The sequence below is a fragment of the Mauremys mutica genome, chromosome 3 (assembly GCF_020497125.1).
Source record: "Mauremys mutica isolate MM-2020 ecotype Southern chromosome 3, ASM2049712v1, whole genome shotgun sequence".
NCBI lineage: Eukaryota > Metazoa > Chordata > Testudines > Geoemydidae > Mauremys > Mauremys mutica.
In genome coordinates, this window is record NC_059074.1 from 60,030,883 (window position 1) to 60,045,287 (window position 14,405).

A 14,405-nucleotide genomic window follows, 5' to 3' on the forward strand; every position below is an offset into this window, starting at 1 on the left:
GAAATTTATTTTATTCCTTGATGCATTAATTATAAATGTCTCAAGAGAGAAGCAGAGCCTAATATGAATAAATTTAAGAATGAAACATCTACAGGATGCTCCATTTTGTACATAGTTAATATACTTCAATTTTACTCTGCTATTTTTGATAAGAATAAAAGAAAAAAAATGCTGAAAACACTAAAACATTTCATTAATACCAGGAACTACCCCAAGGACTGATGCTTCTGTTGACCTCCTGCTCCTGTTCTGGCGCAAAAGGTAACTGAATACACAAATATTTCACAACACTTAATGAAGAATGCAATTTCTACATCTGCTAAATGCCTGTACGTGTCAACATGGAATCTGGCCTGAGAACATCTGGAGTAACTTTACGGACTGCAATCCCTGGGTTGTACATTAACCCAGATCCATGTGTAAAACTGACATCAGTGGGGAATAGTTTGGAAGGAAGACTAAGGGAAGAAGATGGCCATTAGACAGAGCTGCAGGATGACAGCAGTTTCTTCTCTTTCACCTATGAGCCCTCATCCTGCAATCTCATCCCCACAGGCAGACTCAGGTGCCCACCAGAAACCCATTACGGTCTGCAGATGAAGATTAGACTGATGAATTAAGGCCCCTATGAAGCCCAAATAGTAGTATTGATCATCCACTACATATATAGCGAGCCCGTTGTACCAGGACAATTGACATAACTTTCATAGCAGCAGCAGTTGTTCAGCATAGATTATAAAGCCAGAAGGGATTTCTGTGATTATCTAGTCTGACTTCCTGTATAACAGCAGACATAGGACTTCCCAGAATTAATTCATCTTTGAACTAGAGCATATATTGTAGGGAAAAAACCAACCAATTGGATTTTAAAAGTGCCAGGGATAAGTTGTTCCAATGGTTAAGTACCCTCACTGTTAAAAATTTGCATTTTATTTCTAGTCTGAATTTATCTAGTTTCACCTTCCATCCACTGGATCTTGTCAGACCTTTGTCTGCTATAACAGAGCCCTCAATTATCAAATTTCTGAATCATGTAGCTTAGTTCTTGCAGTACAAAAAATTTACAAAATTTGTACAAGATCTGGTGCTACAATTGGTCTTTTACTGGTCCATTCAAGTCCTTTTATTCAGGAAATCAAAATTTATCTAGAAATCATGAAGATGTTTTGAGTTAAGAAATAAATACAAATGTATTGCTTACTGTTGCTGATTTCCGATCACCTTTCAATAGTTTGCCAAGTATTTCAAAGCCATCAGTTGTGATGTTTCCAGACTCCTTAATTGGTTTCTCCATTACTTCACTGCAATCAATGTAAATCTTAACACTTGTTGAGGTTACAACAATATGAACCTAACAAAAAAGGGTATAAAAAATAGCAATGTAACTAAAAACATGTGAATATACTTGACCTTTAATAGTGTTTACCTTTTTATGTCTTTTTACATTATTTTTGTTCCCTTTCCAGGAACCTAGTTTCTAAGGGGGAAAGTGCTAATTTCAGGAAACTATAGCACCTTATGGCTGCTTTAAAACAAGTTGAAAATTTGGCAAAATGAATACACAAGTAAAATCAAGGAGTAAAAGAATAGTATCATTTAAACCATAGAACTACCATGAGCAATTTACATGAGTTTTAAAAGCTTGAATAAAAAATACTCTAAAACAGAAAGAAACAAGCTAACAAAGAACAGAACTGAAAGAAGTAAATGTAACTTCTCTTGCTGTAAGAGCTGGGACCACACAAGAGGTTGATGAGTCTGCTACTGATGTGTAACTAATAGACCTGATCTGATAGTTGAGACAGTAGATTGTTTTAGATCCAGAGATCCGGGGTTCAAGTCACACAGATGAGTCAGGCAGGAGTGTCGTTACATGATACACGAAGACCCAGAAGGGAGAAGAAAGGGGGGGGGACAAAAAACAAAGCAAACATACCAGATCCACCAGAGAATAGAAAACTGGAAAGAAGAGAAAAGGAAAAATGAAAAGTAGTGGAAAGAAGACTGGCCAAAAGAAATGAAAGACATGAGGAAAGGAAACAAGGCTACTGAGAAAGGAGAATGAAGTCTGTTAAGGAAATCAGGGGTAATTAAAGGGGGAGGGAGAAAGATATGTAAAACACACTGTAAACATACTGATTTGTCCTGCTGTGACTGTACATGGTTAAGTACCAGATTATGCCTGGATAAAATAAAAGGATGTCCCGCCTCCAAAATATTACAGTACTTTACCCACTCGGGACTATATTTACCTATGGACCAGTTGGGTCAAGCCCTGGGACAACAGTAAAGGGGACACAACATCCAGGAAACAAGTGATAGAAAGAAAAGGGACACAGATGAGCTGTCAGAAACACGTTTCTTTTTTATTTCAGCTTGACTTGCTCTTGAATTTTTCTGTAACCAACCAGAAGGCTCTCTGATCACGAGGATAATGTATCCACTGTTGCCTTATTTATATATGAATTTTTGCCTATTTACAGAATTTGGCCAATTCTGGCCAGAGGTCAATAATTTTAGTCCTGCCCTAGGGCACCAGAATGGTTTCACAGGTCCTAAATACTCTGCCTGTTAAATATTACCATTTAGGAGAGCTAAGAACAGGAGCAGACAATTCTTGAAGTATATCTATTTATGCTCAAATTTTCAGTTTATCACATCACATACTGTACAAATAACAGATCAGTATTTGGTGATTACTTTAAAAAGTCTGGCATAAAGTTGAAAAAAACAGAAACTCTTTTGAATGTCTTCAGTCAACAAGTGACTGACCAATCTCCTGAGAATTAGATTTTTTTCATGCTAACTATTTTCCATGTAGAGTTGTCTCCAGGACATTAGCTTAGCTTACCTAAAACCCTCCAAACATTACATATTACTGTATATAATTAGAATTAAGACTTTACAAACTGCCATAATTCAGTTAGTTTCATGATCTAATACTACATGTACTATGAGCTTTTGGTTAATTTTCCCAATTTTGTGTGTTAATCAAATGAAGAACTTTTGCAAAACAAGAATAAGAGTGTAATCCAGCATGCCAAAAATGTGTTATGTCCAGATAACTGGGCATAAAGACCTGGATGGTGATGAAACCTCCCATAACAAGAAATTTCAGGCATTATGACAAGATCCTAAATTCATTCTCATTTAGTATATGAAACACGATTAAAGTGTCATAGCAGCTTTTACCAAACAATGTTATATTAAATTTAACCATGCTATAGATATGTTTTACTTGAACTAAAATATACTTAAAGTGTGCACATATTTTTCACCTACACCCAAAGCCTATCTGCATAGCAGTTAAGAGTTACACTGTACTACCTATTTACAAACATGAATTATAAGAGATGGGTCTAAACCAGAACAATGCATATGAATGCCAACATACTTTGGAAATGTTCATATCAGTGCTGTGCTACTTAAACTCCATCAAAAGTAGGAAAAACACCCTAGGGTTCCTTTCAGTTTTAGAGTGAAAATTTAATAAGGGTCTCCCACAGACACTTGAGAATCCTCTGCAGGTCATCACTAGTTTAAATCTGAATCTGAACCCAGGCTTGAATTTCACAGATCAACCACATCTGTAATTAAAATGTTTGCACATTTACCTAAAGTTGATTGTAAATATAAGATATGTCAGTTCATTGGTTTGAATTCTTTTTTGGTTTGAATTCACATACCCCACTTTAAGAGAAATGTTCCTTCCAATTTCTAACCAACTAATGTGAAACATCATTTCTGACTAAGTTCAGTTGCCATATCTGGCACTGAAGAGTTACAAAAAATATATTATTTGCAGTAGCGTGTGTCTGCATGGACCATACTAAAAGAAAATTGATGATCTTTGTTAGCTACAACTAATCAACAGACTATGTAAACTATTGTTCCATTAAAAAGCTACACATCATAAGAAATAAAGTGCATTACGAAGTTCTCTGCAGTCAACTTCTGGAAGACTGTATTCTAAAAGACAATCTAGCATAGTAAAATGAAAGAACAACAAAAGATATCCGTCTCTCCAAGAGGTTTAGATGTAATTTTAATGGCTGTATCCAGGAGCCAATATTTTTCCTAAGGGACTTGCCAGATTCAACAGCCTTCATCATAGCCATGCTACACAAAGCCTACAAATATGCCAAAGTGAATTTCCCCTGTACCGCTAGCTGTAGGTTAACAGCTTTTCACTGAATGAATCTGTAAGTCATCAAATGAAAACCACAAAAATGTTTGATATTCTGGAACACATTTGGTCATGTTTTAAAGATGTGTCATCTTTTTCACACTGGATGGCAAAAAAATTCTAAAGTACATTTTCCAATGTGTTCGAAACCGCTCCCACCTCCAAACCCAAGACTTTCAACTAGCTGAAACTACAGATATTCGTTACTACAAAATACTCCTGTTTATCCCAATGGCCTAGGGGACAGCCCAAACTTTCAGATAATTGGGTGTTCAGATAAACGGATGTTATTTCAACTAGCGTGGGACTATGTGGTGGACACACGGTTGATTTGGCTAACTAGGATTTCCACATACAGGGCATTCAGACAGCTGGAATTATACTGTACTGATAATCAACACATCTGACAAAGAATTCATCCCTGCATATGCATGTTGGGCTTTAAGTGATACCTAGTGCATGAGCAGGGGAGTCCCTTCATGCCATCATCAAGAGTCTGATTCACATACAGCAGTCAGGCTGGAGAGAGTCCAATGGCCAGATTCTGATTTCAATTACACTGGTGTGAAATCCAGAATACCTCCAATGAAGTCAAAATTACTCCAGATCAACACTGGTGTAAATAATCTCAGACTCTGATCTACTGATTCAGTTCTGGGAATAGGGTACAAGGCATCATTCCGCTACATCAAAGAATGGATACATATTTCAATTGCCCCTAAAGAATAAGGAATAATCTAGTAGTCAGTTTATGGATCTGGATTTTCTTAAACACTTTGCAAATGGCTGCTGCTCCTCAATTAGTGGTGATCAGGTAGGTATCTGCATTTATTTAATGACAGAAATAACATCAAATGCTACATTCTTATTTTGCCTTACTGAATGTAATTAATGCACACAACTAATTCCCTATCTTTTTGGTCCCATTAGCTCTGATTTATAAGCTGATCTTTATTATGAGCTGTATCAGAGAACATTGTCACCTCTGCTGTATTCATAGTAGGATGCTAAGAACAACATGACACCAGCTGCCAATATACGTAATGATGGACACCTCAAAAGAAAGTTGGCAGCATAGCGCTCAGAGCTTTAGAAAAATGACTCAGGTATTTTATAGTCCTCTAGGAAAGCAGTTTGAACCCTGAGACTGACATCTGGAATAAGACATGTTAAGTGCTATTCTGCATTTTGTAACTGCTTTTTTGTTATAAATATGAATATAACTTTCATGCCAAGAAAAATATTTATTCTACATTTTATTGATAGTATTACTCCATTTCTGTATATGGACAAAACTACTTAAAATTCAAGTATCTTACTGAACTGTTATAGAAAGAAAGACAAAGGGCCAGAGGCCAAGCATAAAACAGAGACCACCCTAGATTGCAGCTGTGATCCAACCCACTTACTGACATCTTTCCCAAAGTCCCTGGGATAAACATTTCTTAAAGTGGAGAAAGAAAAGTTCATTACAACAGAAAATAAATGTACCCAAGATGATTTTTTGGCAGTATCCTGTGCTTGTTACATTATAAAAAGCTAGCAGTGAGTGACTTTTATTCACTTGTGTTTTAATTAGGTGTGAAGATCATGGCTCAACATACTAAAATGCTGGCACAAAAAAAACCCAGTTACTACAGAGAAGTTAAAAAACCCTAGCCCGCTTTCACTGAGGACCCAGGGAGTAGGATAGGATCACAATATGATCTGGCTCAGCGGGCAATAATAGCAACCTGAATTTAGTATCAATAAAGGGATCTGTTGCAACCATATGCAGTAGCCAGAAGAAAGCTAAGGAAAAGAGAGATAAAGAAAAGCAAAGAGAACATATATTTCAGCTGATTAAAAATGTTATTCTAACTCACTTTCATAGCTTACATCTAATTGCTTAAAAAAGAGATTTTTAGGCCTATGTATTCATATGGTCTGGGCCAGACTCTTTCATCTGCTCTTTGGTTACAGGCAGACAAGCCTGTTCGGATCAAATTTTCAGAGTTAAGTAGACAAAACTGGATACGCATAATCTGTGCATAAAATTACTACAACTGTGTGACACTAGGGTAATAGTCAAACATCTCACTAGTTATTTATGCTTTAGACATGCTGGGTTTCAGTCTAAAAGTTGCATTTACATCAATTATCTCTTTTAATCCAATGTTCCCTTATATACTTTTTCTATTCAGCCATTGCAGATTCATGTGCCGACCCCATTCCTAGCAAATGAGCAGGAGAGGCATTTGGTGTGTATGCATCCTGCACAGATACTACATAAAAAAATAAAACCTTAGCATTTATGTAGTAATTTTTATTTGTGATTTCAGAGAGACTTACAGAAGTTGGTGTTGTCCCTGTGTTACAGATGGGTACTCTGAGATAGTGAGAAGTTAAAGGAATTGATCAAGGTCCCAGACTAAGCCAGCTGCCAACAGAAGAACAGAATCCAGGTCTCCTGACTCTCTGTGCTCTGCTCAACCAACAGATACACTTATCTCGTTCATCTATATGACCCTATGGCTGTCTGAGAGCTGACATTCTCCCAACACGGTTATTAATCTTGAGAAATCAAGTAAGTTTTGATCCTGCCTGGCTCAAGGTACAGCTGTAACTGGCAAACATTTTATCAAAAATGCTATGCTCATGCTGGAAGCTGAAGGTGATGATACAGACAGAAGACATTCTGGTGCTAGCTTTCAGAGACGTGAGTAAGAGTTCCAGCTCAAGAGAACATACTTGCAAGCATACTTTATCAACCAATATGTGCTTTCTCCAGATACAGTAATTTACGCAATTGTACACCTCTGCTAAAATTCATATTAAATATTTTAGACTCAATATTTCAGAAGCCATTGCACTTAGTATAATTAGTGGGCATTACATGTATCGTGCTTGTTAAGCACATGACTCCAATTCAAATAGCTATTTATCTTTTAAACTACTGATGCCTCACAAATTGACTGCATATTGTCACACCCACACATATCTCTGCTCCTATTTCTTCCTCTTTTCTCTCTTTCCCTAGGCTCCTCCCAATTGTTTCTCTCTATGGATTCTTTTCCCTATTTTCTGCTTCATAATTTTCTTGCTGTCTCATACGCTTGGAAGAGTCTCCCATCTCTTGTCCACATAGGGCCCTCCCTCCACACCTTTGGCAAATCCTTTCTAACACTGGACCCCATGTCATTTTCACTGACATCAATAGGAGCTTGAAAAGTATTACTTCAGGCATCTTGTCTCACTGTGATTTGTAAACCACTATGTAAATGTATGTGTCTGTACAGGGCCATCTCCGGGCACCAGCTAAGGAAGCAGGTGCTTGGGGCGGCCAATACAAAGGGGCGGCGCTCCGTCCGCTATTGGGGTGGCACATCCAGGTCTTTGGCGGGAATTCGGCGGCGGGTCCCTCAGTCCCTCTCTTCCTCTTTGAGCTGCTGCGTGAGTGCCGCTGAAGAGGAAGAGAGGGAGTGAAGGACCCACCGCCACGGCACGATTGGAGCTGCCGCCGAAGTGCTGCCACTTGGGTCGGCAGAAAAACTGGAGCCAGCCCTGTGTCTGTACAAAGTATAAATATTACAGCTGTTTTTGTTTGCTTGTTTGTTTAATAGAGAAGCATTTGCAAGATAATATGCAGATCATTTTAATCCTTTACCTTGTGGAAGCTTCCATAAAAGATTTTCTTTACTTCATTATCATCAAAAGTTACTGTCTGAACTTCCCCTCTTGTATCCTTGTTAAAGAATGACAATAATTTGGTGGAAGCTGCAACAAGAAGATACAATAAATAAATGTCATTTGGGTCACAGTGCTGATGTTATTCAAAGAAGAGAATGCCACCACACTAACAATACATACATATACACTGTACAGTTCTACCAAGTACATTTTTAATTGTATACACAGCGATTACTGGGACAGTTTTAAAGACCCAGATTAGTGAAAGTGTGCATTCCACTGGTCTTAGATTTAATAATGATAAAGAAACATAGTGCTTATACAGATTTTTGAATAATTAATTGAAATACAATATTAAAAAAACATTTAGAACACAAAATAATATACCTTTTTACCCGGTAGGAATATTTTGGTTTTGAAACAATTTTGGAAAGAATGCAAAACAACTGTAAATTTCTGTCTACAAATTCTCTATGCAATAAGTAAAATCGTCCTTACGATCAAGAATTACTCCGACTTGTGGTTTGAAATCCCTGTCTGTAATCTGCCAAATTGCAAATGGCTCATTGGGGGTTTCCGAAAGAATGCGGAACAGCAGTATGATTGTGTAAGCATGTGGCAATCCATCTGGATGAAGCTCCCTGTTCAGAGAACATGAGGATATTTTGCATCAAACATGCATAGAAAAAGGAAAGATCTTCATCATTTTCACTTTTTTTTAAAAGACAGGACATAATCAAAATGGGAAAATTACATCGTTTAGCAAAACTCAGCCTGTTAACTCTTTAATCAAATAGCAAAGAATTAAGCAAATAGAAATCACATTACGGGCTATGTTGAGACCTTAACTCCCAGCCTGCATTAGAGTGGTGGTGGGGAGAAAATGATGCAGGACCAGCAAGAATAGGCATTTTAACAGCATTCTGGTTGACTCAGCCAGGGTTTTGGAGCCTGACCTCTGTTACATTTACAGGATGTGGAGTGGGCTGCTCCCATATAAACTCAGCTGGTGATCCATACAGGAAGAAGATGGGCCATAATCTAGTTCTTGCCCCACATATCCCATTTTGAGTAGTCAGGCACTGGGAGCACAAAGAACTCAGCTGTAGCTGGCTCACATGCAGAGGGTGCAATGGGCGAAGGAGACATTAAATTTATTCCACAGATGTAGTGCAGCATTTGGGACATGCTTCCTTAGTTGTCATCTGTGGATTTTTAGGCTTGTGTCGTGGACCCTGTTGGACACCAAATGACAGAAAACCACAAGTAAATGAAAGTATGTTAAAGGGAACCCGGAGGCCTGGCTGAGCAATGTCTGGAGTGAAAAGAAAGCAGCAGGGTGGATGTGAGGGAAACTGTGAGGAGTAGGAGCAAATTTTGTTTCAATTTAGCCAACAATATCGCTGACACTATTACTGCTGAAATTCTGCTATTGGCTGAGAAGGCCATATGGCACCGTGAGCTAAAACAGAGAAACCTCAAAAACCGGTAGTGAAGCTTTTATATATTTTGGATAAAACTGACAACCCCTTACATTTAGTATCACGCTACTACAGTAACCATATCGCTGCTTCAATAAAAGGTGGCTGACATAAGGGACAAGATAAGCAAGTGAATATGACAAACCTATGTATAATTCAAAATCAAGAGATAACTCAGATATTAATGCAACTGTGCCATTAGGATTCCTAGGGAGCATTGTTTTCCTGAACACTACAGTTTAAATTGAATTTAATTTTCTGGCTTTATATAATATATATGTATCAGGAAGATCCCACAAAGGCTATTTTTGCTTGCACTCTCTCTCTCTCTACCTACCTACAGTCAGCCAGTGAACTCTTCAATATTTTTCCTAATCTGAATACACAGAAGACATCTTAATCAGGTCCCACTTAGGTGCAGACTTTGACTTAATAAAATGGTAAAGCAAGCTATAAGATTCTACTGAATGCAAACTATCTGCACTTTATGAGTCCTGCAATATCCAGAAAACCATAGAGCTTTTCTCTTTCCCAGGACAAGCTATCAAAGAGAAAGACTGGCTGACCAAAGAAGACAAAAAAAAAAGTCCCCAAATACTCCACCGTGGCACACTGAGAGTTGAGCAAGCTGGCAAGGGGAAGGGGAAAGAGCCTGTTTAAATTTATTCCTTGTATTTGGCAATTCTTCTATGTTTGGTCTGCCCCCTTCTATCCATTCTGATAGGGTTGAACAGCTGTCAAAAGTTCCCATAACTGGACAACTAGAATTACATGATATAAAAAATGGGGAGGGGGAAGGGTGGACTGGCTCTAGACGTGCCCTCTGGCAGAGCAACGCTAAATTCTAAATTTTACCTGAGTGGGAAGAGAAGAATCTTCTGGATCCTCCCTTCATGGTTGGGAGGGGAAAGGGGTTTCTCCTCCATGACTGGACTTCTGGGGATTGGTCCTGCTTTGAGCAGGGGGTTGGACTAGATGATCTTCTGAGGTCCCTTCCAACCCTAATCTTCTATGATTCTATGATTCCTCTTATTCTAGCTAACTCTGTTTTTTGTGAGGGTCCCACATGACCCCTCTCAGTATCTCCCTAGCTGAGCTCTAGAACAGAGTGGTCAGCTAGGGAAGACTTGCTTCAGGCCATAGCTCCCTGAAAAATTCTCCATTTGTCCAATATGGTGACTGAGCTGGGTGGTGTCACATACCTGGGGCATTGTGACCACAGGCAGAAATGTGTTGCCTGTTACAACTGCTAAACAAATGGCACTTATCCTTCAGAATCAAAAACAGTCTCTCTGGCTAAGTGATTTCTTTGTACAAGTAGCCACAGAGGGCATTTTTTTATTGTGTAGGGCCTGTAATGTGAATTAAATTAATTAACTAAAGTAGGCCTGGTTATATGAGGCATCCTCTTGAGAAAAGAACAGGGACTGTCTCTTTGTTCTGTGTTCATACAGTGCCTAGCAGAATGGGGTCCTGGTCCATGACTGGGACTCCTAGGCACTACAGTAATACAAATAATAATAATCATCACCATGAAGCTGGAATTACCAATATAAGGACCTCTAATGAAGGAACTGAATAATGTTTAATCAGAGCAATGGTCGCACATTCTTTGGAGTGTATTTCTTGGGCTTCAGTAAAAACAAAAACAAAATAAAACTCATCCTCCAGCAGGTATTAATACCATTACCTATAAATTCTATTATCCTTCCCCACTTTCCCCCCTATATAAAGTGTTCCAGGAAAACAGGTTACACAGATAACTTACGATGCAGGCTGACTGAGGAAAGCATTTCTATGGAGTCTGTATGCCACGTGGCTAGGGAAGGATCCTGATTCCAATGATATTCCTTGTACAGAGGCAAAATGCTTCTCTGTTAAGTTGTATGATTCCAACATCTTGAAACCTTTTTTGAGGGGGAAGGGAGAGAAACACAATTTGGAGAAATCGTGATAAATAAAAAACAAAAAACAAAAACCTTCAGGATTATCCTATGCTAGGATGTTTGTATATGATTCTTACCAGGTGAAGTGTATCCCTCCAAGTAAATGAGAGGGCAAGCTGAAACAGATGAAAACTGTGTTATTTTAAAAAATTCAAATGGAATCATGAACATACAAATATTTTCAAAAGATTTATTCCCGTAAGTTTGAACTATTGTTAATTACCAGCCAACATCTGCCACTACAATAATTATCATCTGTTTGTGATCCTAAGCTTTATTCTGCTCAAGATCAAGCTGTAGATTTCCAATTATGTTGGTGAAATGTTCAAATCCTTATTTATGAGGCTTTTTAATGTACTATTTCTACCATGCTGGAATATAAGGAATAGCAAACAGATGAGCTTCAAGTATATTTTATTTTAAGAGCCCAATTCATAAAAAGAAATGGGCACAATGACACAATCTTTCCATGGATCTTTTATGCATGAGTCAGACTGCATATTATTCCTCAGATTCACAAGGAAAAACTGCAGATTTATATGGCTTCTTAGTAGTATGTGGAGGAGGCAATATGGGAACACATAGTTGCAGATGATACAAATGTACAAATATTTTCCCTTTTTTTTTCTTTTTGCCATAGAAGGACTCCAGATTTGAAAACAGATAGATTTTATTTTAGATCTTTATAAAAGTAATATTAGACACTGGTTAGCTACATCCCCAATGCAGCCAAAAAACAGTGGTAAAGAGGAAATCTGTCACATCCAGAAGTCCATTTTAGCTACCATTCTACTAGCTCTTCAAAGAAAAATAATTGTCACTTACTGTTTATTCACTTTTTAATAGAGTATCATCTCAGGGTGGGAGATAAGATAAAAATATAATAACCACTTAAATAAGAAACATGCACTTGCTCACTGGAAATATATATTAACATTTCTTTAAAAAGGTGTAAATGGGAAAGCCTTGACATGAGAGTTGTAGCAGTACATAGTCAAATTTACTAGCTTGTGAGAGAAACATTGTCTCTTACTTACTTGAGGTAGCTGTCTCACAAATAAAAGTGAGGAGGTTCTCCTCAATCTTTTCAAAGGCATCAAAATCATCAACGATAAATACATGACGTTCACTGGGTTTGCTGGCAATCTTTGACAGCTCATGGTAATCCACATCAGCTACACCAACAACAAAGACGCTGAAACCTGCAAAAATAATGTTTGTTATATGAAAATGCAATGAATATACATGCTTATACATTATCATTGGCTCAGTAACTCAATATCAAATCCCAATCATGTAGAGCTACTGTATTCTCTGTTAAAAAATACAAGAACCAAATAATGCAAGTAGAATATACTTTTGGTTGAACCCAGTCCCTTTGCACTTCCTGGATAAAATACAGAATAAAGTCAAACCCAATGGAGAAGAGTATTCAATATACTTTTGACCAAGGGATGCCAAATGGAGAAACTCTTTCTCCATTACCTTGATGAAACAGAACAAGCAATAACTTAAAGTGACGGCAAAAATAAGGCGCAAAGGGCTCATGTACTGCAGGGAAGGGAAGTTCTGTTATGGAATCATTCAGCTGCACAAAGCTGTTTGAAATAGGCAGAAGGAGTCTTTTTATGAGGTCTTCTTGCTGCTAAATAAATGGCTGAAATGGATGAATCTATGAGTTAGATGACTGAACACCCAAGGAAGAGACATACTAAACCTAAGTACACAATTTAGATCAGAAGTGCCCAGCCAATCTCCCTGAATCAAGAAGAGGAAAGTATACTATTCTGAACATTTCCTTTTGCAAGAAGAGGGTGAAGAAACTCATGCCAATGAAGACACTGAATAGAAACCCTGAATTTTCTGGTATTAAACAACTATTATATAAACCCCTGGAAGCTGAAAATGAAACTATTTTCTAATGTACAGGTTCATCTTATGAGAGGGATCCTTGAAAACATTACGGGAAGGCATTTGAGGAGAAATGAAGAGCATAACAGCTCTGGGTTACTCCCAAGACAAACTAATCAAAAATAGTTAGGCTCTGCTCTTCAATAAAAAGGATGATTAAAAAAAATACTCTTCCACTTTAGACACTGTTGATCACTCTCTCATCCAGGATTCCTCTCTTGCCTGTCAGGTTGCTCCTTCTAGTTCTCTTCTTCCTCTCCTCTTCCACACTTTTGGCAACCCGCAAGACTCTGCTATTTGGTCCTCTCCTGTTTTTCTTATAGCTTATCCCTGAGCTACTCATCCACTCACCAAGCTTCAACTGTCATCTCCATGCCAACAGTTCACAAATCTTCTCTATCCCTGACCTCTCCTGTTCCATCAGTCTTGCATCTGACTATATTTCTGATATATACTCTGGAGATCATATCACCTAATTAAACTCAACAAGGCTTATGATGAGCTCCTCATGTCTTTTCCAAAACTCGCTCCCCTTCTTCCAATGCCATTGGACAATATCATCATCTTCCCCATCATCCAAGCTCACAACCTTGCTAAGACAGCCTCCTTACTCTTTCACAAAACATACAGGCTGCCACCGAATCCTATTTGTTCTACAACATCTCAAAAATCTGACTCTTCCTTTCTGTCCCTATGTCTAAAATCCTTATCCATACTTTGGTTATGTCCTGCCTTGATTGTTGAAGTATCCTAATTTCTGTGCTTCTTGATTTCCATCTTATTCCCACGGTCCATCCAAATCACCCTGGCTAACATCATCTTCATCATCTCAGTCTTAGACCATGTCATTCTCCTCTTCAAATCCTTCCAATGGCATCTTCTTGCTTTGCACATCAATGTTAGCTTATCTTCTTCAGCTTCTGGACTTTGCATAATTTTGTCTCTGCCTATATCTCTCTCCCATTTCCTTCTCCTCCTTCTCTCACTGCTTCATCCTATCAATAAATCCCATCTACCACTTTCTTTGTCACCTCCCTGATACACCTGAAGACTGGGGAAAAGATGAGGCAGAAGGAAAGGGACTTTCCACCAAACAGTTCAGAATGCAAAAGTGATTCTCCCAAGAAGTACCATTTCAAATGCTGGCTTCAGCCCAAACACTGATGGCAGCAGTCACATGTATTGCTCAACAAATATGATATAACTGCCTTT

At 38.2% G+C, this 14,405-nt stretch overlaps 1 protein-coding gene across 1 annotated transcript in view; it reads right to left on the reverse strand.

Annotated features, from left to right (window-relative positions):
- Positions 1-14,405, reverse strand: part of COL12A1 (collagen type XII alpha 1 chain) — a 121,686-nt gene that overhangs the window by 25,109 nt on the left and 82,172 nt on the right. The window contains exons 48-53 of the mRNA XM_045010286.1: positions 12,320-12,484; positions 11,360-11,398; positions 11,105-11,243; positions 8,354-8,496; positions 7,833-7,942; positions 1,202-1,351 (exon numbers count right to left, since the gene is read on the reverse strand). Of these exons, the coding sequence (XP_044866221.1) occupies positions 1,202-1,351; positions 7,833-7,942; positions 8,354-8,496; positions 11,105-11,243; positions 11,360-11,398; positions 12,320-12,484 (746 nt within the window). The remainder of the gene's footprint in view (positions 1-1,201; positions 1,352-7,832; positions 7,943-8,353; positions 8,497-11,104; positions 11,244-11,359; positions 11,399-12,319; positions 12,485-14,405) is intronic.